Genomic DNA, 26,806 nt, shown 5'->3' on the forward strand with positions numbered 1-26,806 from the left:
CGATTCCTGGGACACCTAACAGGGGATATTGAATTTCAAACCTATCTCAAGGAGAAATGGCGGGATTACATGGCGCATAACCACACAGCCAAAGACAATCCGCTGCTATATTGGGAGGCGGGGAAGGCCATCTTGAGAGGGGATATTATCGCCTTTCAGATACGGAGGAACAAACTCCTTAATCGGAAGATCCTCGACTTAGAGAGGATATTCAGACAAGCCAAGGCGAGATATATGGCAAACCCCAATAGCTCTACCCGAAGGGCTTATAGAGAAGCATTAACAGCTTTAAATTGTCATCTCCACCAAAGAACGACTAGAACTTTACTCAATAATGCCCATAGACTGTATAGATTCGGGAACCAGGCAGGCAAGCTCTTGGCAAACTTGGTGAGAGTCAAACACGGTCATAACTATATTGACGCGTTGACTGATGTGGATGGGAAGAAAAGGACCTCGGCTGCTGAGATTTGTCATATTTTGAGGATCTTTTATGTCCAGTTATACTCAGAGGAGACAGAGTCAGGGGCCATGGCGGCGGAGGAGTCCTTTTTCCACTCCTTAACGTTGCCCAAGGTAACACCAGAGCAATTAGCTAATCTAAACAGCCCAATCACAGTCTCTGAAATTCTGGAGGGAATAAAAACGAGTACATTACACAAGACGCCAGACCCAGATGGCTATAATGCCAATTTCTATAAAATCCTTAAAGTAGAACTGTCCCACCCTCTCCTAGATTTCTACCAGGCAGCTAAACAGGAAGGCGCATTCCCCCAACATGCCAAACGAGCATTTATTACTGTTTTGCCAAAGGGAGGCAAAGACCCTACGTCCCCGGCGTCTTACCGCCCCATCTCTTTGTTAAATTATGATATAAAATTATATGCAAAGATATTGGCTAACTGAATGAATACTATTTTGCCTAATCTAATATCGCATTTCAAGTGGGTTTCGTACCAGGGCGGACGGCAAGCAAACATATAGCTCGATTGTGGACAGCCTTGGCCCATTGCAAATATACCCAGACACAGGCTTTGGCCGTAGGATTTGACGCGGAGAAGGCCTTCGATAGGGTCTCATGGCCCTACCTGTTTTCAGTTTTACGGCACTATGGCTTCGATGAAATATTCATTCAAAGCATAGCCCTACTATATCAACACCCCTGTTCTGCTATAGTGGCCAATGGGGGAGTCTCAGAGGACTTTGAACTACAACGGGGCACACGACAGGGTTGCCCCCTATCCCCATTGCTATATATCCTCTCCATAGACCCCTTACTGCGGCGGATTGATGAATCCAGGGATATCCAAGGCTTTACCAAGGGAGGGGGAACTTTTAAGGTAGCTGCTTTCGCAGACGATGTTTTAGTATTTTTATTGAATCCGACGCACTCATTGCGGCAGGTAATGGCACTACAGACCCAATTTGGTACATTCTCAGGCCTCAAGATTAATAAGGACAAGTCAGAGGCCTTGGATGTCATTGGAACTTTGAAGGAGAGGTGGCCGGGGGTCTTCCCTCTGAAATGGGTAGAGAAAGAAATGAGGTACCTGGGAGTTTTCATTCCAGTAGATTGTTCATCCCTGTATGACAGTAATGTTCTGCCATTGTTACAGAAAACAAAACAATGATTGAGGGAGTGGACTTCTCTGCCCTTGTCGCTTAATGGTAGAATTCAATTGTTTAAAATGGTGGAATTACCACGTTGGCTGTACGTCTTACAAATGTTACCCATTCAGTTAAACAAGGGCCACCTTGTTGAATTAGAGAAAGCTTTGAGCAGATATCTATGGCAAAATAGACGGGCTCGCCTTCCCTTGGCGAAATTACAACTGCAATGGGGATAGGGGGGGGGGGGGGGGGATGGGATGCCCAGATTTGGGATTGTACAACTGAGCGTGTCTCCTTCGGCATGTTTATGAGTGGCTAACCACTGAGGAAAAATTTTCTCCTGTGCGCTTTCTGTGTGGCTGGAGTGCACCTCTCCAGTTAGGGAATTTACTACACGTGCCCCATTCTATGCTCCCTGGCTATATACAAGTTAACCCCATAGTGTTTGCGTGCAGGTCTACCTGGAAATGGCTATGCCGTCGCCTGCATATTGCCTGGACCGTTTCTCCATATATGAATATCGTGGGTCACCCCCAGTTTACCCCTGGGGTGGACAGCCCAGTTTTCCTCACTTGGGCTGCACAAGGGCTCCGCCACTTTCGGCAATTGGTACAGTTAGCGGGGGAGACGAGGACGATAAAATCCTTTGAGGATCTTCGAGGGGAGTTCAATCTTCCCTATCAATCATTTTTTGCTTACCTTCAAATTCGGCATTTTGTAGAAAAGGAAGTGTTACCACACTGGTCCTCCTTTACTTCAGAATGTGTGAAGAATTTTTTTGCCCCACCACCGGGGATAGCACTTTCATGTGCGGTAATTGTCCGAGGGTTAATGGCGGGCAGGCAAGTCCCAGTATTTCCAAGCTTAGTGGAACGATGGTCCCGGGAACTGGGAATCCCTATCACCCCCAAGGGAATAGCTCAATGTTTTCAGGGCTGCAAGGGGATTTCGGAACATATGTTGCATAGAGAGTTGTTATTTAAATTTTACCACAGGATGTATAAACCCACGATATGGGCATTTAAGTTAAAGTTATTGCCCTCTGACAAATGTACTAAATGTAATGAAAAACCTGGTACTCTATTACATTTATTCTGGGACTGTGCAAGGATATCCAGTTTCTGGGGTGAAGTTTTATGTATTGCTGCTAAGTGGCTGCAAATTGTAATTCCACTGGACCCTTTAATTTGTCTGTTCGCGCAGAGGGACGGTTTACCTCAACATATTTCAGATGAACAATGGTTACTGTTACAAAAGGTCTTTCTGATAACCATAAAATCCATACTGGAACATTGGACTGTGATGGATGGTATTGGAGAATACGTTTTCACCGTATGGCAACCTTCGAAATTTTAACAGCCCACCGAACATCTTCCAAGGCTTATGCACAGGGTATGTCGGTCTGGAGACCATATTTGACGTCGCTAAACACCACAGCCAGGAACAACCTATTGGCATTGCGGTGACGGCCGTAGGGACAGCATCCTTGATGGCGTTGGACACTTTCTTTCGCAATTGTGTGCAGCCTTGATCTGAGGGGACAGCAAGGGGGGGAGGGGTATTTCTTGTTGTTTTTGGTTCTATTATTGTGTTTGCACAGTTGCCAATGATGGCTGTTATGTGTTATAAATATTGCTATGTGTGCACTTCTCTTTTCATACGCAAAAATGGATAAATAAAGGTTTAAAAAAAAAAAAAACATGTTGTGGAAGTAAAGACATAATTTTATCTGTGAAGAGTGTGGATCATTTTCAAAAAAAACATTTTTCCTGGGTAAATTAGTATTTACCCAGGGAAATGACTTCAGAATATTGCCCTACCCATGAGTTACGTTAGCAAAACATTTACAAATGGTCATTCCAATAAAGTCTCCTGAAGCTGAATAATTATACTGATAACCCAGCTCTGCTGGCAGTGCCTAAAAATTTGTTTTGATATTTTTTGTTTGGTTCTTGTTTGAACCTTTTCTTGGTTCATTTTATTAGAATCGGAGAATGCATGTCAATAAACCCTGCACACACTGGAGATGAGGTTTAGGATTATCAGCATTGTGATAATTTCCCCTGTTTCTTGTACATACAAGAAAAAGACTTGAAATATTTTATTTGGTTAGTGCACTGAATGTATATATAAATGAAATTAGTATTACCGCAACCATAGGGGATTCCAAGAGACCATCACTTTCAGTAATTAGACGCAGAAATCTCAAGAATGCTGGATCTAAATAGTCAAAACGGTGTCCTTGTACAATGGCTGCAATTATATTGGCAATGGAAGTATTCATGATCACTGAGGTATCAAATGGAGTCCCTGAAAACCATTAAAGAGTAATTTATGATTTTGTAGAAAAAACACAAGCTTTAATAGAGCAGTTCATTTCCCCATGATACCCATCATTATAGTGAGGAAATCAAATCAAATTTGTATTGATTTCCTCCATTTAAATTACTTGATTAAATACTGTATATCCTGATCTTATATGTATCCTGTTACGCACCCCACCCGCAGTCGTTCCACAGCAGGTCCTGGTCCTGTCTCCCTCACGACCCTTGCAAGTCTAGCTAGACCCCGGTATCCCACGGTGGCGGTCGCCGGGCCTTCGGCTGCATGCTAGGCCTCACGCCGGGCCTTGGTGTCGCAGCAGCTAGCCATGCCCTGCTCGTGGACCAGCCGCCCTGATGTAGGTTCCAGGGCAGGGCCTAGTTCCACGGTGCATCCTGATTGAACTCATGTTAAAAGGAAGTTCCTGGCCTCACTTCCTTGCCTTGGCAATCGGGTCAGTTTGTTCCTGAGATTACCCTTGCTTGTGTTCCTGCTTGCTTGTTCTTAGTCTCGTTCCAGGATCCTTCTATTCCAGTTCCGTTCCTGCTTCCTAGCCCTGCTTGTTCCAGTGTTTGTTCGTCTCTTCAGTCTTACCTCAGACTGTCCTTCTGGTATAGACCTCAGCTTGTTCCTGACCTGCTTGCCTGCCTGCTGCCTGCCCAAGACCTCAGCTTGTTCATGACCTGCCTGCCTGCCTGCGACTTGCCCAAGGCCTCAGCTTGTTCCTGACCTGCCTGCCTGCCACCTGCCCAAGACTTCAGCTTGTACCTGACCTGCCTGCCTGCCTGCCACCTGCCAAAGACCTCAGCTTGCTCTTCGACCTTGCCTCACCTCTGGATCTTGACCCTTGCTTCGTTGACCATTCCTCGGACTGACTTCTGGACTCTGACCTTGCTTGCCTGACCTTGCTTGATTCTGGCGCTGTCCCTAGCCTTATCATTGCCATCTCTAATCTGGTTCGCTCTCCTCCAACCTGTTTCCAGCCTCGAACCCAATAGTGCTCCTCTAGCATCTGTGGGCATGCCGGACCTACACTCTCCCAGAAGACCCTGTGAGGCCCACCTAAGTCCAAGCGGGCTCCTCCAGGGGGGACCTCGGGCTTCCAGAAGTGAAGCTCTACACTGCCTCTGACTCCTTCCGTGCTCTGCCCCCTGTGGACAGTCCCTGTACTACCACAGGACAAGGGTCCACCCACGAGCGCAACATATCCCAATACTTTCTTCTTTAACTTGTTCCTGTGTAAATATAATCTTAGAGCTGTCCATTTTACATTATACTGTAACCAGATTGTATTGCAGGCACAATTCTCTAGCCATTTTTAGAAGGCTTGTTTTCTATGTGTGCCAAAGAAAATGGATGCAGAAACAAAGACTATGGGACTCCTTGCTGTGTACAGAATTGCTTACCTTGCAGAAATTGCAGTTGTTGGCTTAATCCTTCTCCAAACATAAGGATTTCTATTTTGTACAGGGGTATGCAACCTTTTCAAAGTGATGTGCCAAGATTTAAACTGGAGGTAGGCAACTCCAGGCTTCAAGTGCCACAAACCAGTCGGTACCCTGATCCTCCAGATTCCTTTCGCACAACTCTTGATTAATATATATCTTAGATCAGGGGTCGGGAACCCATGGCTCATGAGCCAGATATGGCTCTTTTGAGGGCTGCATCTGGCTCGCAGACAAGTGTCGCCACACTTTCCCACTGACCCAGCTGCTCCCCGGTCCTCCTCCGCCCGGGCTGAAAATGAAGGAGGTTAGCGTTGGGAGGAGGCTGCTGCTGCCGCGTTCCCGGGGTGGGGGAGAGAGAGAGTGAATGAGCGAGCAAGCATGTGTGTTTGCTCACTCATTCACTCTCTCTCTCCCCCACCCCCACCCCGGGAACTCGCGGCAGCAGCAGCCTCCTCCCAACGCTAACCTCCTTCATTTTCAGCCCTCGCGGAGGCGGAGTCCCATCGGCCGCGGTTGAACCTCTTCATTTTCCTCCGAGCCGCGCTGCAGTCTTCTTTTCTTCGGGCCGATGCCGAGCGCACTAGCGTGGCCTCTTCTGTGTGTGTGTGTGTGTGTGTGTGTGTGTGTGAGAGATTGCATGTATGTGAATGATTGAGAGCCTGTACATGTGAAAGAGTATGTCTGTGATTGAGAGCCTGCCTGTGTGAGAGAGAGAGCATGAATGTAAGTTTACCATTGGGAACCTGTATGTGTAAGTTTGTGATTGAAAACCTGTTTGTGTGAAAGAGTATGTGTGTATGATTGAGATCCTTTGTGTGTGAGAGAAATCATGTGTATGTATGATTAAGAGCCTGTGTGTATAAGTAAGAGAGAGATCATGTGTGTCTGTGTGTGATTGAGAGCTGGTTTAGGTGATGGAGCATGTGAGTATGTGATTGTGAGCCTGTGTTTAAATGAGAGAGAGAGAGACCATGTGTGTCTGTGTGTGATTGAGAGCTGATTTAGGTGAGGGAGCATTTGAGTATGTGATTGAGAGCCTGTGTGTAAATGAGAGAAAGAGAGGACATGTTTATAAGCATGTGAATGAGAGTCTGTGTGTGAGAGAAAAAGACAGCATGTATTTATGTGATTGAAAGCCTGTGTGTGTGTGTAAGCGTGAAAAGATAGACAGCATGTGTGTAAATGTGTAATTAAGAGCCTATATAAGTGAGAGAGAAAAAACGTGTATATGTGAGTACTGAGAGCATGTGTGTATAGGTGTGTCATTGAGAGCCAGTGTGAGACAGAGCGCTGGTATGTGACTGAGAGAGGAGAAAGTTCCAAGCAAACCACCCCGCCTCCTGCTAATTCAGAACAATCTCAGGACACCTGGATATCAAACGTTCCCAGGTATGCAGAGCAAAAATTTTTTTGTATCCTTATTATTTTTCATTACTGGGTCTTTGTGTCTGCTATTTTGAAATATTTTGTTGGTATCTGGAAATGTTTTATATGAGTTTTTAATTATTGGATATTCCACTCATCAGCTGTTTTGAAATATGTTCTTTTTGTTAGTACAGTTTTACTGCTGATGATTTTATATTTCTTGATTTGTTTTATAAGGATGGGTGATGTTTCTTTTTTCCTTTGTTACACTGCATACAGAGACTCTGGCTTGTTGCAGTTTCCAATTCAGTTTTTTCTGCATGCTTCTTGTTATGCGTTTTGGTCTCTTTATTCTATGTTAGGTGAGGGACAGCACGTGATTCAGGTGAGGTTTTCTGCTGGCGTGTAGTTTCTGTGTAGGACTCTATAGCAGCCTGACTTGGTCCGTTTTCCTAATAGGAGATGTATTGGTGTCTTAAGGCCTGGTGTAATATTTTCAGAGACTTATTGTACTTTAAAAGTGTGATCTTACATAAAATGCACACATTTACTTGTATTTAGTTTTAAACATATAGTATGGCTCTCATGGAATTACATTTTAAAATATGTGGCGTTTATGGCTCTCTCAGCCAAAAAGGTTCCTGACCCCTGTCTTAGATCATTATCAATTTGGATTTAAACCAAATTTTAGCGCTGAAATGTTATTAATTTCCAGCACTGATATTATTCACCACGGTTTTGATTCTGGAATATCATACATCGCTGTTTTTCTAGATTTATTGGCAGCCTTTGACACCATTAACCATCAAATCTTACTAACCCGCCTTTCACACATTGGAATATTTGGTACAGTATATAAAAGGTTTCATTCATATTTAACAAATAGATTACCTTCCAGTTCCGCACTAACAACTCCTCGAGACTGATAAGAAAAGCATACCAAGGCACCCTATTCATCCCACAAGCTAAAACATCTCTAAGGAATAGGGCCCTCTCCACAGCAGGCCCTACCCAATGGAACTCGCTCCCTCCGGATCTATGACAAGACCCCTGTCCAATTTCTTTCAAGAAAAAACTCAAAACATGGTTATTCAGTATAGCATTTCCAGAATCCGCCTGTTAACCAAGGCAGTCTCACTTTAATCTCAAAAGTCTCTTGCTATGTAACTCAAAGTTTTTTGCTATATAACGCATATTGTACGATACCATGTAATATCTTATATTAGGTTACTCATGTTCTTTAGTTATGCTCTGTTCTATGTAATTGCTCTGTTCTATGTAATTGCTCATAGTTTTTTAGACATTTTTTGTTCTATGTAATTGCCTTCAAGCAAACCTGTTGTTTCATTGTAAACCGATTTGATTTGCATCTAATGTAAGAAGATCGGTATATAAAAGCCAAAAATAAATAAATAAATAAAATAAATATCAGCAAATTTTCATCAATCAAACTCACTCCACCACATTTGCCTTGAATACAGGAGTACCACAAGGATCAGCCCTCTCTGCTCCCTAGTTCAACATATATCGAACTCCAATCTGCCAACTACTCTCTACTCTTGATCTAACGTACAGAATATATGCAGACGGTATCCAATTTTTCTTCCCCACTAAACATACTTGGCTAGAAACACTCAAATTCCTTGAATTATGCCTCTCAACTATCAAGAAATAGTTAATATACAACAAACTAAACTTAAACCTATCAAAAACTGAAATACTTATATTAAGAAATCCCTATTTTGATAATATTCCCACCACAATTCAACATGACAATTGCACCATCGATATAGTGAAACAGGTTCGCAATTTAGGAGTCATATTAGATCCCAAATTAGAATTACATAGAAATGACGGCAGAAGAAGACCAATAGGCCCATCCAGTCTGCCCAGCTAGCTTTCACACTTATTTTCTCATACTTACCTGTTACTGCGACCGCTGAGTTCAGGGCTCTTATTAGTAGCTTTTTTATTCTAATTTGCTTCCACCTCCACCATTGATGCAGAGAGCAGTGTTGGAGTTGTATCAAAGTGAAGTATAAGGCTTAATGTTTGAGGGTAGTAACCGTCATATCGAGCAAGTTACCCTGATGTTTGTATACTCATACTGCTCAGATCAATGCCTTGTTAGATGTTGGCTGGATGTAAATCCTATTTCTTCATTCCCCCTGCCGTTGAAGCAGTGAGCTGCACTGGATATGCATTCAAAGTGAAGTATCAGGCTTAATTTGTTAGGGGTAGTAACCGCCGCAATAAGCAAGCTACTCCAACACTTATATGTATACCCAGACTGTGTAATTCAGTCCTTTGTTGTTGTCTGAATATAATAAGAACATAAGAACATAAGAATATGCCATACTGGGTCAGACCAAGGGTCCATCAAGCCCAGCATCCTGTTTCCAACAGTGGCCAATCCAGGCCATAAGAACCTGGCAAGTACCCCAAAACTAAGTCTATTCCATGTTACTGTTGCTAATGGCAGTGGCTATTCTCTAGCAGGCGGATTTTAAAAGCCCTGCTCGCGTAAATCCGGGCGGATTTACGCGAGCAGGGCCCTTGCGCGCTGGCGCGTCTATTTTGCATAGGCCGCCAGTGCGCGCAGAGCCCAGGGACTCGCGTAAGTCCCGGGGTTTTTTGAATGGGGCGTATCGGGGGCGTGTCGGGGGCCGAACGACGCAGCGTTTCTGGGGCGGGACGCGGCATTTTGGGGGCGGGACTAGGGGCATGGCACCGGCCCGGGGGCATGGTCGAGGCCTCCGGACCAGCCCCCGGGTCGGATGATGGCGCGCCAGCAGTCCGCTGGCGCGTGTAGATTTACGTCTGCTTCTCACAGGCGTAAATCTAGGGACAAAGGTAAGGGGTGTTTAGATAGGGCCGGGGGGGTGGGTTAGGTAGGGGAAGGGAGGGGAAGGTGCGGGGAGGGCGAAAGAAAGGTCCCTCTGAGGCCGCTCCGAAATCGGTGGGAACGGAGGCAGGCTGCGTGGCTCGGCGCACGCAGGCTGCCAAAAATCGGCAGCCTTGCGCGCGCCGATCCAGGATTTTATAAGATACGCGCGGCTATGCGTGTATCTTATAAAATCCTGCGTACTGTTGTTTGCACCTGCTGCGCGAACAAAAGTACGCGATCGCGCTTTTTAAAAAAATCTACCCCTAGGTGAACTTAATAGCAGGTAATGGACTTCTCCTCCAAGAACTTATCCAATCCTTTTTTAAATACAGCTATACTAACTGCACTAACCACATCCTCTGGCAACAAATTCCAGAGTTTAATTGTGCGTTGAGTAAAAAAGAACTTTCTCCGATTAGTTTTAAATGTGCCACATGCTAACTTCATGGAGTGCCCCTTAATCTTTCTATTATCCAAAAGAGTAAATAACCGATTCACATCTACCCGTTCTAGACCTCTCATGATTTTAAACACCTCTATCAAGTCCCCCCTCAGCCGTCTCTTCTCCAAGCTGAAAAGTCCTAACCTCTTTAGTCTTTCCTCATAGGGGAGCTTTTTCATTCCCCTTATCATTTTAGTAGCCCTTCTCTGTACCTTCTCCATCACAATTATATCTTTTTTGAGATGCGGTGACCAGAATTGTACACAGTATTCAAGTTGCGGTCTCACCATGGAGCAATACAGAGGCATTATGCCATTTTCCATTTTATTCACCATTCCCTTTCTAATAATTCCCAACATTCTGTTTGCTTTTTTGACTGCCGCAGCACACTGAACCGACGATTTCAATGTGTTATCCACTATGACGCTTATCTCTCTTTCTTGGGTTGTAGCACCTAATATGGAACCCAACATTGTGTAATTATAGCATGGGTTATTTTTCCCTATATGCATCACCTTGCACTTATCCACATTAAATTTCATCTGCCATTTGGATGCCCAATTTTCCAGTCTCACAAGGTCTTCCTGCAATTTATCACAATCTGCTTGTGATTTAACTACTCTGAACAATTTTGTGTCATCTGCCAATTTGATTATCTCACTCGTCGTATTTCTTTCCAGATCATTTAAAAATATATTAAAAAGTAAGGGTCCCAATACAGATCCCTGAGGCACTCCACTGACCACTCCCTTCCACTGAGAAAATTGTCCATTTAATCCTACTCTTTTCTTCATTCCCCCTGCCGTTGAAGCAGAGATTTTCACTGGATATGCATTGAAAGTGAAGTATCAGGCTTAATTGGTTTGGGGTACTAACAGCCACAACAAGCAAGCTACTCCCATGCTTATTTGTTTACCCAGACTGTTCTACCTTGTTGGTTGTTGCATGAATGAAATCCTCTTTTCCACATTTCCTCTTGCTGTTGAAGCATAGAGCAATGTTGGAGTCTCATTAACCATGTGAATGTTTATTGAATAAGGGTATTAATCACCAGGTAGTAGCTGTCATTTGTGCAAGCCACCCCCATATCTCTTCTATTCATTCCCATCCTCCAGGCTTTATGGATCCACAGGGGTAGATTTTAAAAAGCATTTACTTGAGCAAAACTGGTTTTTGCTCGAGTGAATACACTTTACTCAAGTAAGTGGGCTTTTCAAAATTGCTACAATATATGCCATTGAATTGTCCATAGGATTTACTCAAGTAAGTGCACTTTACTCGAGTAAATAGCTTTTGAAAATTGCTACGATAGTATGTCACATTTACATGCGTAACTCCTTTGAAAATGACCCCCACAGTGTTTATCCCACGCCCCTTTGAAATCCTTCACAGTTTTGGTCTTCACCACTTCCTCCAGAAGGGGGTTCCAGGCATCCACCACCCTCTCCATGAAGAAATACTTCCTGACATTGGTTCTGAGTCTTCCTCCCTGGAGTTTTAAATTGTGACCCCTGGTTCTGCTGATTTTTTTCCAATGGAAAAGGTTTGTCATTGACTTTGGATCATGAAAACCTTTCAAATATCTGAACGTATGTATCATATCATCCCTGCTTTTCCTTTCCTCTCACATCAAAATACTTTTGAAAAACTCTTTCTTCAAAATCAGATTATTACAATACACCCATCATCTGCTTGACCCAGTTCACTTTTGTACCATAGTTCAATTGTTAATCCTCTCTGGTGTAGATTACTGCAACTCATTGTTCTTAGGTCTTTCTCAATCTACTATTCATCCGCTACAACTTACAAAACTCAGCAGCCCAGCTCCTTCTCAACACTAAAATCTATGACCATATTACTCCTGTCCTTCATAAACTACATTGGCTCCCGATCAAGAGGCATATCCAATATAAAACTCTAATCATTTCACACCCTTATTTACACTAATAACATCTCTTGGCTCTCTGCTGCTCTATACATTTATACCCCATGTAAGAATCTTCATTCCAAAAATAAACTTCTTTTACAAGTCCCTTCTCCAAAAACAATAAGACTAGTCTCCTCTAGAAAATGTGCCTTTTCCATAGCAGGACCCATTCTCTGGAACACAATCCCACCCAACATTCGACTAGTGCAGATAGAAAAACATTCAAGAAAGCCTTCAAACATTATCTATTTCTCCAAGCCTTCACTGATTTATGTACATCCTAACAATTCATGCCTCTTTATAATTTTATTGAAACTTTATTTAATTTTATAATGTTATTTTAAATTTATTTTGTTATTTTAGTTTAGTGTGTAATTTTAGTTCTAACCTTATTATATATGTACTTTGGTAACCCGCCCTGAATTTTGGAGGGGTGGGATATAAATACTTTTAAATAAATGAATACATACATAAATATTAATTTTCTGTTAAAATATTCAAGTTAAGTAAAAATATGACTGATGTAACAGCAAAATTATAAAAATGACAGAGAAAAATGTTTCTTACTCCTTCCCCTCCTCTTGCACAAAATATCCCCTAATAGGAAAACAGAACAGGGCAGGCTGCAAAAATCCCTATGTAGAAACTAAACACTAGTTAGCAGAATACCTCACCTCAGTCACACATGCAGAACCTCATCAAATACAGAATAAAGTAACCATATAAAATTACAATTAGAAACATTCCGACAAACATAGTAACAGTAACAACAGCAGAAAAAAACCAAATGGTCCATCCAGACTGCCCAGCAAATTTCTAATAGTAGTAACTGCTGCTCCATGCAGATTAAACTCAAGCCATATGTTAAAGTAGTAACTGCCACTCCATTCTGGTTACAACCAAGCCTTATGTTAAGCTGAACTGGAAAGTGCAGCAAGCCAGACTATATGAAATGCAGCAATAGAAAACAAAAACATCACAGTGCCTCATCCAAGAACTAATTTAAGATATTAAGGAATATAAAACATCAATCAAAATTGTAAAACCATAATTATAAAAAGAATAAATATTTCAACACAACCACCAAATAGAATAGCATCCAAAAATTAAAAACTGATAGACAAAATATTTTTAAATTTTCCAAATACCAATAATATATTTAAAAACAGCAGATACATCAAATAACATCTAATAATTAAAATTTGTAAGGATAAAAAAAACAAAAACAAAAACTTCTGCTCTCCATACTTGGGAACTTTTGATTTCCAGTCACTCTGAGATTGCCATAAATAGTTTGGGGGGAGGGATGCACACAAACATTCTCCTCTCTCTTTCACATACATATACACATTTTCCAGCACACATATACTTACTTATGCACATACTAGGGATGTGCAGAGGAGCCGCATACATTTCATATGGCATTCATATGTGTCAGAGCCAGATACGTTGTATCCGTTCAAAGGGGCCCCTGATCCATTGATACGTGCCATTCTTATTTGTTTCCCTTTTAATTTAATTAACTACAACCCCCCACCCTCCTGACCCCCCCCCCCCCCCAAGACGTGCCTAAATTCCCTGGTGGTCCAGCTGGGGTCCCGAAGTGTCTCCTGCCCTCCCTCTGTCGGCTGCCGGTGCCATCTTGTGCTCTTAACATGTGACAGGGGCCGACCAATGGCAGCGGTAGCCCCTGTGACATCATTTATTTAAGAGTTTTTATAAGGGCAAAGGCTATCAGCGCCATTTTGATTACTGGCAGCCAACGGCCCGAGTGCAGGGGTCCAGGAGCGATCTCCTGCACTCGGGCCGTCGGCTGCCAGTATTCAAAATGGCGCCGATAGCCTTTGCCCTCACTATGTCACAGGGTCCGACTGTCAGCCCCTGTGACATAGTGAGGGCAAAGGCTATCAGTTGCCAGTATTCAAAATGTTTAAAATTGCCATATTGACGGCCGAATGATTCGGCCGTGATTTGTTGTATTCGTAGGAATTCGCGATATGTTTTGCAACGCAACGAATACAACGAATCCGTCCATATACGTTGCGGATTTGCGATATGTTGCAAACGAATGCACACCCCTAGCACACACATATACATACAAACACACATACACACACAGACATACTTTCTCCCACATGTTCACACATACACACATGCTCTCTCCCACATTCTAAAATGCTCACACATACACACACACAAACATGCATGCTTACTCTCTCTTCCACATGCTCACACACACATGCTCTCTCTCATGCATGCTCACACACACACATGCTCTCTCATTTAGTTTTTTGATGAGGCATTGTTCAGGATTAGATTCAAGATTCTAGTTCAGGTTCAGTTTCAAGATTCTAGTTGAGGTTTAGATTCAAGGTTCTGGTGCAGGAACTGATTCAAGGTTCAGGATCAAGATTCAATGTTCAGGTAGAGCCCTGCGCTGCAGAGCACCCTACATAGCCCATGGACTGGTTGTGGCCACACAAAGTGTGGAGCAGACTCTAGGTTTGGAATATGATGACAACTTGGCACTGGAAACATGACCTCAGGTTGTGTAGAGCACTCTGTGCTCTACACAACCTGAGGTCTAGTCATGGACCACGCTGAAGGTGAAGCAGACTCCAGGCTTGAGACTTGAACATGGACGGAAGCTGGACAAGGAGCTCTGAAAACCAGGAAAACAATCCAGGAATTCTGGATTCATGAAGCTCAGAACCAGGGATGGACTCCGGTGTTTAAAAACAAGGATTAAATGGACAATTTTCTCAGTGGAAGGGAGTGGGCAGTGGAGTGCCTCAGGGATCTGTATTGGGACCCTTACTTTTCAATATATTTATAAATGATCTGGAAAGAAATACGATGAGTGAGATAATCAAATTTGCAGATGATATAAAATTGTTCAGAGTAGTTAAATCACAAGCAGATTGTGATAAATTGCAGGAAGATCTTGTGAGACTGGAAGATTGGGCATCAAAATGGCAGATGAAATTTAATGTGGATAAGTGCAAGGTGATGCATAGAGGGAAAAATAACCCATGCTATAGTTACACAATGTTAGGTTCCATATTAGGTGCTACAACCTAAGAAAGAGAGATAGGCGTCATAGTGGATAATACATTGAAATCGTTGGTTCAGTGTGCTGCAGCAGTCAAAAAATCAAACAGAATGTTGGGAATTATTAGAAAGGGAATGGTGAATAAAACGGAAAATGTCATAATGCCTCTGTATCGCTCCATGGTGAGACCGCACCTTGAATACTGTGTACAATTCTGGTCGCCGAATCTCAAAAAAGATATAATTGCGATGGAGAAGGTACAGAGAAGGGCTACCAAAATGATAAGGGGAATGGAACAGCTCCCCTATGAGGAAAGACTAAAGAGGTTAGGACTTTTCAGCTTGGAGAAGAGACGGCTGAGGGGGGATATTATAGAGGTGTTTAAAATCATGAGAGGTCTAGAACGGGTAGATGTGAATCGGTTATTTACTCTTTTGGATAATAGAAAGACTAGGGGGCACTCCATGAAGTTAGCATGTGGCACATTTAAAACTAATCGGAGAAAGTTCTTTTTCACTCAACGTACAATTAAAGTCTGGAATTTGTTGCCAGAGGATGTGATTAGTGCAGTTAGTATAGCTGTGTTTAAACAAGGATTGGATAAGTTCTTGGAGGAGAAGTACATTACCTGCTATTAATTGAGTTGACTTAGAAAATAGCCACTGCTATTACTAGCAACGGTAACATGGAATAGACTTAGTTTTTGGGTACTTGCCAGGTTCTTATGGCCTGGATTGGCCACTGTTGGAAACAGGATGCTGGGCTTGATGGACCCTTGGTCTGACCCAGTATGGCATGTTCTTATATTCTTAAGGGACTTCCAGAGACTTGACCAGTAAAGAAGGTAGGCCTTGTGCCATGAAGCATTCTTCACAACCTACTGTAGGCTGGTCGCAGACCATGACACTGGCACAGCTGGAGGAGTGGACAAGAGAGAAAACCTGGAAGGCAGAACTTGGCTACGAAGGCTCAGAAGACTTGGACAAGGCAAAGACTTGGACAAGGAACCAATGTGAGTCCAGAAACATGGAACAGCAACATGAACACCATCAAGACAGGAGCATGACCACAGAAGACCTTGAAGGACAAAGACGCCATGGACAATCATGAAGATCCTTGTGAAGGCCTGGAATACAAAATAAAGATCACTTTTATAGGGCAAGCAGGCTGATATCATTTGGGAATGCCACGGAGCTTATTCCACTGTGGGCCCTTTAAATCTGCAGGAGAGGCACGTGTGCTGGCCTAGGAGAATGTCAGGTAAAGCAGCATGTCTGTGGCATTCAGGTTGCAAAGGGAGCAGCGGTGGCAGCAGCATTCCAGAGCTGCAGGAAGCAAGGCACTGATGGAGTCAGTGCCACATGGAAGCGGCGGCCACAGCAGTGTTGGTAGCTCCTTCCAGGCCGCACCGAGATGGCAATGGTAGTGGCTCCCTGCCGTACAGAAGAGGAATCAACAGCACTTGAGCCACAGCTTCACTGGCGGTGTCAGGGTGTTGCGTCCATCAGACTCAAATGGCTTCTTCCCACATGCCTCACCTCTATTTCTGCTTTCTCCACCAGACTCAGGAGAATGGCGTCCATAGCATCTCCTTGCCGCACCCTCCGGCGGCCCTGGAGTGGCTATGGCACGGTGTTCCACCATGTTCTACCTGAGAGCCTCCTAGGGCGCGCGTGCGCACACACCTCACGTCTTTATTGCAGTGTTGGCACGAACCTCAGGGGCGTCCCCCTCGAGTGAAGTCACTGCTTCCGACTATTTAGCTTGCCCATTTGCTAACCACCATTGAGTTAGCAAGGATTGGATTCGTCTGGTCTAAGCTGTTCTGCCGCTTCTTGCTGCTGCTGCTGGAAGCTCTCTACACCCTCTGGGGTTCTACTAACTTGGGTACCTGCTCCTCGGGGGCCCTTTGCTTATTTCCAGGTGCCTATTCTGAATCCAGATACTCACTCTTCGAGGGCCTGTGTTGTCTATCCTGGTGCCTGCTACCAATTCTTCTGCCTGTTGGGAACTCTACCATTACAGCTATAAGAGAGTGAGTAATAACATCTTCCAGTCTTTCTCACCTACAGCTCCTCACTGAATACCTGCATCGGAGTTTTACACCACCATTGTATGATGGGTCTCCTCCGCCGAGGATCCCAGATCATTGCTACGGAATCTCCTCTCTACTACCACCTCTGGTGAACTCTACAAGCTGCATAATAAAGTTATTATCTCTGTGTTTGTGCATCTGAATCTTGCCTGGTGCTACAGTTCCCTGTGGGGCTCCTCCCCGTGGGAGTCACTATCACTGTTGCCCTAAGAATCCACCAAATACCTCGAAAACATAACAGATTGCTAACTCCATGGATTAAGCTCTGCTCACTGTATTGCAGGCCATTCCAGGCCTGGCCCAGCGAATCTACGAACAACAGAACTCGCTGGATAGCTTGACTGTGGCCTTTAATCTACTGCACTCACAGATGAACGCTTCTACTACCATAGATAAAGAAGAAACACAGCCAGAAGTGACGGTTAAGACTGTTGTACCTCTCTCCACTCCTACACACTTCTCCGAGGAAGCATGGACATGTAGAGGATTCATCAAATAATGCTATATTCATTTTGCTCTTCATCCTAACCATTTTTCCACAGCTTATGCCAAGACCACGTATATCCTGTCTTATCTGGATGGAAGAGCACTAGCTTGGGCTTCTTCACTGTGGGAGCGTGATGACCCCATCCTGAGAGACCTTGCTGGGTTTTTGGAACTGTTGAAATCCGTATTTGATGACCCTGCCAGGTACACGACCACATGATCTACATTGGTTCATCTAAAGCAAGGTGATAAACCTTTACCTGACTTCGCCATCGAGTTTAGACTTTGGCTTTGTATCTAAATTGGGACTCAAGATGCCTGAAGATCCTTTTCTTTGAAGGCCTGAACTCCTGGCTGAAAGACGAATTGGGGCTCGAGAAATGCCTGAGACCTTGGAGGACCTGATGAAGTTAGCCACAAGGATTGACCACCGACTTTGGGATAATGTTCAAGAGGTCAAGGGCTCCAGGAGATCTAGCCAGGGAGAAATCTGAGTCAAGACTATACCCAAGCCTACTCAGTCTAATTCGATTGCTTGTGATGTTGAACCTATGCAACTAGGCCGCGAGCACATGACTTCTAAAGAGAGAAGAACGCGGAGATTAGGCCACTGCATGTATTGTGGACAAGCTGGACATGCGGTACAGACATGCCCTATCTGTCCGGGAAACGGACAGACCTGTCCTGTGGGAGGACTCTTCTTAGGTCTAACTGCACCTTCTCCTCCACTCTCTCTCACAGTCTCCTTGATAAGCTGTCCACTTGAATTCCAGACTCTTGCCCTAGTGGACTCTGGGGCAGGAGGGAACTTTATATTAAGACGTCTAGTGGAACATCTGCGGATCCCCACTATTACCATGAAGCCTCCGCTTCTGTTATCCTCTATCCATGGGGATCCCTTACTGGGTGAAGTAACCCTACTTATGGAACCAGTAAGTTTAAGGACAGGAGCTCTCCATACTGAATCCATTTCCTTCTTCATGCTAGAGAAAGCTATGCATCCCTTGGTACTCAGGCTACCATGGCTACAAAAGCACATGCCTCAATTTGATTTCACATTGGGGTCCTGATTGTCATGGCAAGTGCCTGAAGGACGTTTCACCATTACCCTGTATGCCTACGATCCCATTGATGCCTGGGTTACCACCTCAATACGCATCATTTCAATATGTGTTCTCTAAAGAAGCCGCTGATATACTGCCTCCACACAGATCTTATGACTGCACTATCAATTTGAAACCGAATACCGAACCACCTAATGGACAGGTCTACCCCTTCTCGGTGGTAGAAAATAAAGTGATGTCTGAATACATTCAAGAAAATCTTCAAAAGGGTTTCATAAGTCCATCTAAGTCTCCTGCAGGAGCAGGTTTTTTCTTTGTGGGGAAGAAGGACGGAACCCTACGTCCATGCATTGATTATCATGGTCTAAACAAGATCACAATCAAAGATCTCTATCCCTTACCACTTATCTCAGAGCTGTTTGACAGACTATAGGGGGCTAAGATCTTCTCCAAGCTGGATCTTAAAGGAGCATATAACCTTGTTCGTATTCGTTCAGGCGACAAATGGAAGATAAGCCCTGGGACTGGTAATGGTTCATGGTGGACTACCTCTCTCAGGGGGCAATAACACAATATGGGTAACTGTGGACAGGTTCTCAAAAATGGCTCACTTTGTGGTGCTTCCTGGCTTACCATCTGCCAGTGAACTTGCAAAACTGTTCATCAGCCACATTTTCCACCTGCTTGGAAATACCCAAGCACATTATCTCAGATAAAGGTGTAAAATTCATGGCCAAATTCTGGAAGACTCTATGCAAAAAGTTTGATATCACTCTCGACTTCACTTTATCCTACCATCCTCAATCCAATGGCCAAACTGAGAGGATGAACCGTACCCTCAAGCAGTTCCTCAGAACCTACGTCTCCTCTCATCAGAATTACTGGGCTGAATTACTACCGTGGCCAAGTTTTCCATCAATTCTCATCCAGCTACATCTACTGGATCAACACCATTTGAAGTGGTATGTGGACGACTACCTTCAACACCTTTGCCACTTCCGCTAACAGTGTCGTCCCCAGCAGCTCAAGCTACTGCTGATGAGATTCAACAACTTTGGAAGAAGACCAAGGAGATGCTCATCAAAGCTGGAATTTGAGCTATAAGAGACTATGACATTCATCACAGCAAGGCTCCTGAATTTAAGCCTGGTGATAAGGTCTGGCTGTCTACGAAGCATCTTAGACTCAAGTTGCCATCAGCTTGCTTCGCTCCACTCTATGTCAGACCATTCTCCATCCTCCGACATCTGGGCATTCTCTCCTACAGTCTCAGACTTCTCCCAGCAATGAAAATCCATAATGCGTTTCACGTCTCATTTCTGAAACCGCTCATTCTCTGCTTGAACTGGTCTGGTACCTGATTTAGCAGTTTATAAGAATCCAGAAATAAATAAGAATCGTGAAATAAAGATGTAGTATGTAGCTTTGCTTTTGCCAAGCTCTGAATCACACTCACTGCAATATATTATGAATAAATGTATAACATTGCGTCAGGTATGACTTAAATTGTATATCCTGTTGGGCAGGGAAATAACTACAAGAACTTAGATTTGGAAAAGACAAATAATTAAATATAAAAACCAAATCCAAATAAATAATTTAATTCTGTAAGGGCCTTTTATCCTATTCTGTGCCAATGGGAAAAATCTTAGTGTATCAGGACCTAAGAAACCATGGACATGCGTACCTGTGAATGATTCAAAATGACGAATCAGAAAACCACATTCTTCTATAATTTTTTCCTCTATTGTTCTTTTTCCCATTCCAAAATCTCGTAAGGTTGTTATGGTGAACCTTCTCATCACTTTACAGTTCTCACCATGAGAAAAAATAATACCTAGAACATAAAATAAAATTAAATGCAAACTTCTGTGAGTGTATTTCAAGGTTACATTGTACCAAGCCTTTCTAATAAAATTAGACAAAACAGTCTTGCAGGAATATTTTTGATAAGTTTGGTGATCAACTAACTTAAGAGTGTCTTTTATTTAAATACAATTAAACATTCTTTAAAATCACAGGCATCAATGCTATAAATTCAGTAAACACACAAGCTGGCCTGTCAGGAGATATTTACAGTAGCTATTTGAGTTTATTTTCCTTCAACTAAAACTAAAGTAAAAGTGAGTGTTTCCCCTACCGCCACTCCGATTCTGCTTATAATCTCCCCACTGCCACTCCGATTCTGCTTCTAATGCTGCTCCTGCCGGGGCTGGGCAAAAAGGGGCCCTTTGCAGCGCGGCTTCCCTTTTTGAATCCGGAACCGGCTTCCCCACCTCTTCTACCTCATTGCATTCCCCTTGCAATTTCTATTCGTGTCCCAGCTAAAATTCAAATTAACTACAACCCCCCACCCTCCTGACCCCCCAAGACTTACCAAAACTCCCTGGTGGTCCAGCGGAGGGTCCGGAAGACATCCCCTGCACTGACACCCTCGGTGCCGATTTCATCATGGCGCCGATAGCCTTTCTCACAGGGGCTACCGGTGCCATTGGTCAGCCCCTGTCACATGGCTTTCGGCGCCATCTTGTGCTCCTACCATGTGACAGGGGCTGACCAATGGCACCGGTAGCCCCTGTGACATAGTATGGGCAAAGGCTATCGGCGCCATTTTTAGTATTGGTATCAGTCGGCTGGAGTGCAGGAGGTCGATCCGGGACCCCCGTTGGACCCCCCAGGGACTTTTGGCCAGCTTGGGGGGGCCTCCTGACCCCCACAAGACTTGCCAAAAGTCCAGCGGGGGTCCGGGAGCGACCTCCTGCATGCTGGCCGTCCGATGCCAGTACTCAAAATGGTGCCGATCGCCTTTGCCCTCACTATGTCACAGGTACCGACGGTCGGCCCCTGTGACATAGTGAGGGCAAAGGCAATTGGCGCCATTTTGAATACTGGCAGCAGATCGCCTTTGCCCTCACTATGTCACAGGGGCCGACCGTCGGTACCTATGACATAGTGAGGGCAAAGGCGATCGGCGCCATTTTGAGTACTGGCATCGGATGGCCGGCATGCAGGAGGTCGCTCCCGGACCCCCGCTGGACTTTTGGCAAGTCTTGTGGGGGTTAGGAGGCCCCCCCAAGCTGGCCAAAAGTCCCTGGGGGGTCCAACGGGGGTCCTGGAGCGACTTCCTGCACTCCGGCTGTCCGATGCCCATACTCAAAATGGCGCCGATAGCCTTTGCCCATACTATGTCACAGGGGCTACCGGTGCCATTGGTCAGCCCCTGTCACATGGTAGGAGCACAAGATGGTGCCGATGACCATGTGACAGGGGCTGACCAATGGCACCGGTAGCCCCTGTGACAAAGGCTATCGGCGCCATGATGAAACCGGTACCGAGGGTGTGAGTGCAGGGGATGTCTCCTGGACCCTCCGCTGGACCACCAGGGAGTTTTGGTAAGTCTTGGGGTGGGTCAGGAGGGTGGGGGGTTTGTTTAAACTTTTATTTAGGTGGCCGTATAATTCGGGGAAGATTCGTGTATTCGTGGGGAATCGCGATACGTTTCACTTCCCCATGAATACTACGAATAGTGTAATATACGTTGCGGATCGCCAATACGGCAAACACGAATGCACACCCCTAATATATCCTGGTCCATAGAGGCAATTTCATGCATTGGGTCAAAAGGTAGTCAAGTCCTTATGACTGAAGAAAAAAGAACCTGCCTTTAAGCAATTTTCCTATGTTAAATTTATTTTTATTTTTTTATTTATTTGTGTTTTTCTATACCGGCATTCACGGGAGTACGTATCATGTCGGTTTACATAAAACAAGGGGTGATCAATACATTATAACATACATAACTAAAACATAAGAGTATACATTACAGTAGTATAAAACAAGTGCACGGAAGAGAAAGTTACAATAAACAGGGGTTATTCTAACTGGGATTAGAGTTAAAGGAAAGATAAACAAGTTTAATAAGAATTAGAACATTGTAGTGATTGGTTTGTAGTGATTGATTCCGTTTAGAAGGGAATGTTCAATTAAGTAATTGTTCTTTTAAATAAATATTTTATTTGATAGAAAATGTTCAGTATTGCTGTATTAGATTTTGCTGCAATTGCTGGAAGTGAATCCTTAAGGGTCTGGAAATGCTTTCATGAACAGCCATGTTTTCAGTCTCTTTCTGAAGGTTAGGAGACATGGTTCCTGTCTTAATTCTAAGGGGATTGAGTTCCATAGTGGGGGACCTGCTGTGGAGAAGGCCCGATCTCTCAATGTTATATGTTGGGTGGTATTGTTGTGTGGTACCTGTAGATATTCTCTATAAGCTTCTCTGATGGGTCTATTGGAGGAGTGTTTTTTGAGAGCTATTTGTAGATCGAGTGGAGCCAGCCCATGGATATTCTTGTAGATTGTGGTGAGGGACTTATGAATTATTCTATAATGGATTGGTAACCAGTGAAGGTCTTTGAGGACTGGTGTAATGTGATCTCTTCTCCTTTTGTTTGTTAGTATTCTTGCTGCCGTGTTCTGTATCAATTGGAGAGGTTTAGTATGTGCTGATGGGAGGCCTAGAAGAATCGAGTTGCAGTAATCAATTTTAGCAAATATTATTGCTTGGAGCACTGTTCTATAGTCATGGAAGTGAAATAGGGGTTTTATCCTTTTTAATACGTGCAGTTTGTGCACGTGCAGTTTGTGCACGTATCTCTACGGAGATCGACGAGTCTGGTGGCATAGCAGAAGCCGCAGAGTCTGTTAACCCTGCCGCGGAGGTTGATCTGCTATCGAGAGCATGGTGGCGACGGTGCCTGAACTACCTACCTGAGAGGAGTTCTGACAATGGTTTTGCGACCTATGCAAAGATTTGAGAGAAAATAAGCAGGATCTAGCTGCTATGATGTCTGACTTGAGGGAGGATATGTCGGATATCGGACGGTGGGTGGATGAATGTGATGTTCGGCTGGACATGCAGGCATATAAACTGGAGAACATGCAAAATCAATGCTCTCAATTGTTGACAGAATATTCAGAATTGCAATTTAAAAGTGAGGACTTAGAAAATCAAAATTGCAGGTGCAATCTTCGCTTCTTGGGGAGATTTCAATTACCCCGATATTGACTGGGTAAATGTAACATCAGGATGTGCTAGAGACATAAAGTTCCTGGATGTAATAAACAACTGCTTCATGGAGCCTGCTGCTGCTTCCCCAAAGACCCGGAGGCCTTTTACTTACGTCTGCCCTGCTGTTTTTATTTTCGCTGTCTCCCTCTCTCTCTCTCTCTTCTTTTTTTCTCTTTTTTCTCCCACAAGAGCTGCTGAAGCCCCGCTGAAGGTCCTGGAAGCGTGCCCCGAGCCCCTCCCCTTTGGACGATGCTGCTGACATCATCGATGCCAGAAAAGCGCACCAAGGGGGAGAATTAAAGGGCTACACCAAGTCCGGAGGCGGACGTGCCTGCCGCTGCCTGCCGCTGCCTCCCCAAAGACCCGGAGGCCTTTTACTTATGTCTGCCCTGCTGTTTTTATTTTCACTCTCTCCCTCTCTCTCTCTTCTTTTTCTTTTTTCTCTTTTTTCTCCCACAGAAGCCGCTGAAGCCCCGCTGACGGTCCCGGAACTGTGCCCCGAGCCCCTCCCCTTCGGACGACGCTGCTGACGTCATTGATGCTAGAAAAGCGCGCCAAGGGGGAGAGTTAAAGGGCCGCACCAAGACTGGAGGCGTCGAGCGCCGAAGGAGCACGACAAAGGGGCATGCCCCTTTGTACGCCCCTTCATACACCACTGAGAAACACATGGACAGAAGACAGAAAATAAACACAGATTGGACAACATGAATAGGGTCAACGACAAACAAGAACCGGGAGGACACAGGATCACAACCTGCCTAAACAAAGGTAAATATGCAGATAATTACACGAAGATACATAGAAACAGACACACAGTAAACATAAAAAAACAGACAAAACCTAGTAACCTCATACAAGTAAAAAGGACAAACATTCCAACCAAACCTCTATCAAATAATTTATTAATGCTAACCTTCCTTTTAGTTAACGCTCAATCCATTACTAAAAAATTCCCAATCATTGCAGACCTACTATATGACATAAAACCAAACTTTATGGCAATCATCGAATCGTGGTTAAAACGTCAGACACAGTCTTAAAGAATCAAATAGCACTTAGGAACTATGATGTTTTTTCAATCCCCAGAATAAATAAAAAGGGGGGGGGGGGTCCTAATGCTAATAATTGAAAAAAAAAATCAAATGTAAACTAATACCGACAACACTCCCAAAAAACCATGAAATCACCCTTTTTGAAACTACCTACGTACAAATATGCTTGATATACTGCCCACCTAGCCTACTAGAATTAAATATCTCCCCACTAATTGAATTCCTAACAACACATTTAAATACTTCAAAACCCACCATTGTACTAGGCGACTTCCATCTTCACATAGACACAATTCCCTTATCCAACACCTGCCAAACACTACTGGATATTATGACGGCACTAGGATTCACTCTAACCACTGACAAGGCCACTCACAAAGCAGAACACTCTCTCGATATGTCATTCATCAACCACAATCACCTAGAATACATCAAAACCGACTATACACAAATCCCTTGGTCAGAACACTTCCTAATACAATCCACTATTAAATACATTGAACCCCAATCAACACAGGAAAAAAAAGAACCCATTAAATTTAAATATCGACCACCTTATAACTTAGAAACCCTGAGAGACAATTTAGAAGAAAAATTAACAAAATTAGATTACACCGACTGCTACTCCGCTACCACAGCATGGATGCAAATAACACAAAATCTAGTTGATGAGATAAACCTAATAAAATGTATTAACATCAAGGAACCCAAACAAACAAACCCCTGGCATAATGAAAAGATAAAGGAAGTCAAAAGAAATCTAAGGAAAAATGAAAAAGAATGGAGAAAAGATAAAACAACCGAAAACCTAATGAAATACAGAAAGCAGCTAGCCTACTATAAACAAGTAATTCTCAATACAAAGAAACAGTACTACAGCACTAAAATAGAGAAATATGCAAACAACCCAAGAACCTTATTTACCATAGTAAGAAACCTAACCAATGACAAATCTGACTCTCCATAAAACCTACCAGTAAATAGATACAATGAAGTAGCCATATTTTTCAATGACAAAATCAAGAACCTAAAAACAAAAATTCCAAATTCAATGAAACAAGAAATTAAAATGAAAAAAAGAGATGTTAAATAATGGGCGACATTCAATGAAACATCAGAACTAGAAATCAAATCGATGCTAAAAAAACTAAATCCGGCCCCACATACAAATGACACTATACCAACCATAGACATAAAAAAAAGTAGCAACCACAGTATCCTCAACATTAGCAAAGACCGTTAATCTATCCTTAGAGGAAGGAACCATGCCAGAGACACTAAAAGGGGCAATAGTAAAACCAATGCTAAAGAAGAAAAATAGCGATCCGCTTAACCTGAGCAATTACAGACCAGTATCTAACCTACCCCTAATTGCAAAATTAATAGAAAAAACTATACAAAAGCAACTAGAGGAACACTTAGATAGCAATAATATCCTGTATTAGGGATGTGAATTGTTTTTTGACGATTTAAAATATCGTCCGATATATTTTAAATCGTCAAAAATCGTTAGGGCCACGATACAATACCAATTCCCCCGATTTATCGTTAAAAAATCGTAAATCGGGGGAAGGGGGAGGGCAGGAAAACCGGCACACTAAAACCCCCTAAAACCCACCCCCGACCCTTTAAATTAAATCCCCCACCCTCCCGAACCCCCCCCCAATTCTTTAAATTACCTGGTGGTCCAGAACGGCGGCGGTCCGGAACGGACCCCTCAATTGAATCCTTTTGTCTTCAGCCAGCGCCATTTTGCAAAATGGCCGCCGCAAAATGGCGGCGGCCATAGACAAAAACGATTCGACGCAGGAGGTCGTTCCGGACCCCCGCTGGACTTTTGGCAAGTCTTGTGGGGGTCAGGAGGCCCCCCCAAGCTGGCCAAAAGTTTCTGGGAGTCCAGCGGGGTTCAGGAAGCGATTTCTTGCCGCGAATCATTTTCCGTACGGAAAATGGCGCCAGCAGGAGATCGACTGCAGGAGGTCATTCA

The 26,806-nt window shown here is 43.8% G+C and overlaps 1 protein-coding gene across 1 annotated transcript in view; it reads right to left on the reverse strand.

Annotated features, from left to right (window-relative positions):
- Nucleotides 1-26,806, reverse strand: part of LOC115088122 (cytochrome P450 2K6-like) — a 132,377-nt gene that overhangs the window by 54,853 nt on the left and 50,718 nt on the right. Inside the window, exons 3-4 of the mRNA XM_029596095.1 lie at nucleotides 20,387-20,536; nucleotides 3,761-3,921 (exon numbers count right to left, since the gene is read on the reverse strand). Coding sequence (XP_029451955.1) covers nucleotides 3,761-3,921; nucleotides 20,387-20,536 — 311 coding nt within the window. The remainder of the gene's footprint in view (nucleotides 1-3,760; nucleotides 3,922-20,386; nucleotides 20,537-26,806) is intronic.

This window comes from Rhinatrema bivittatum, chromosome 3 (assembly GCF_901001135.1).
Source record: "Rhinatrema bivittatum chromosome 3, aRhiBiv1.1, whole genome shotgun sequence".
Lineage (NCBI taxonomy): Eukaryota > Metazoa > Chordata > Amphibia > Gymnophiona > Rhinatrematidae > Rhinatrema > Rhinatrema bivittatum.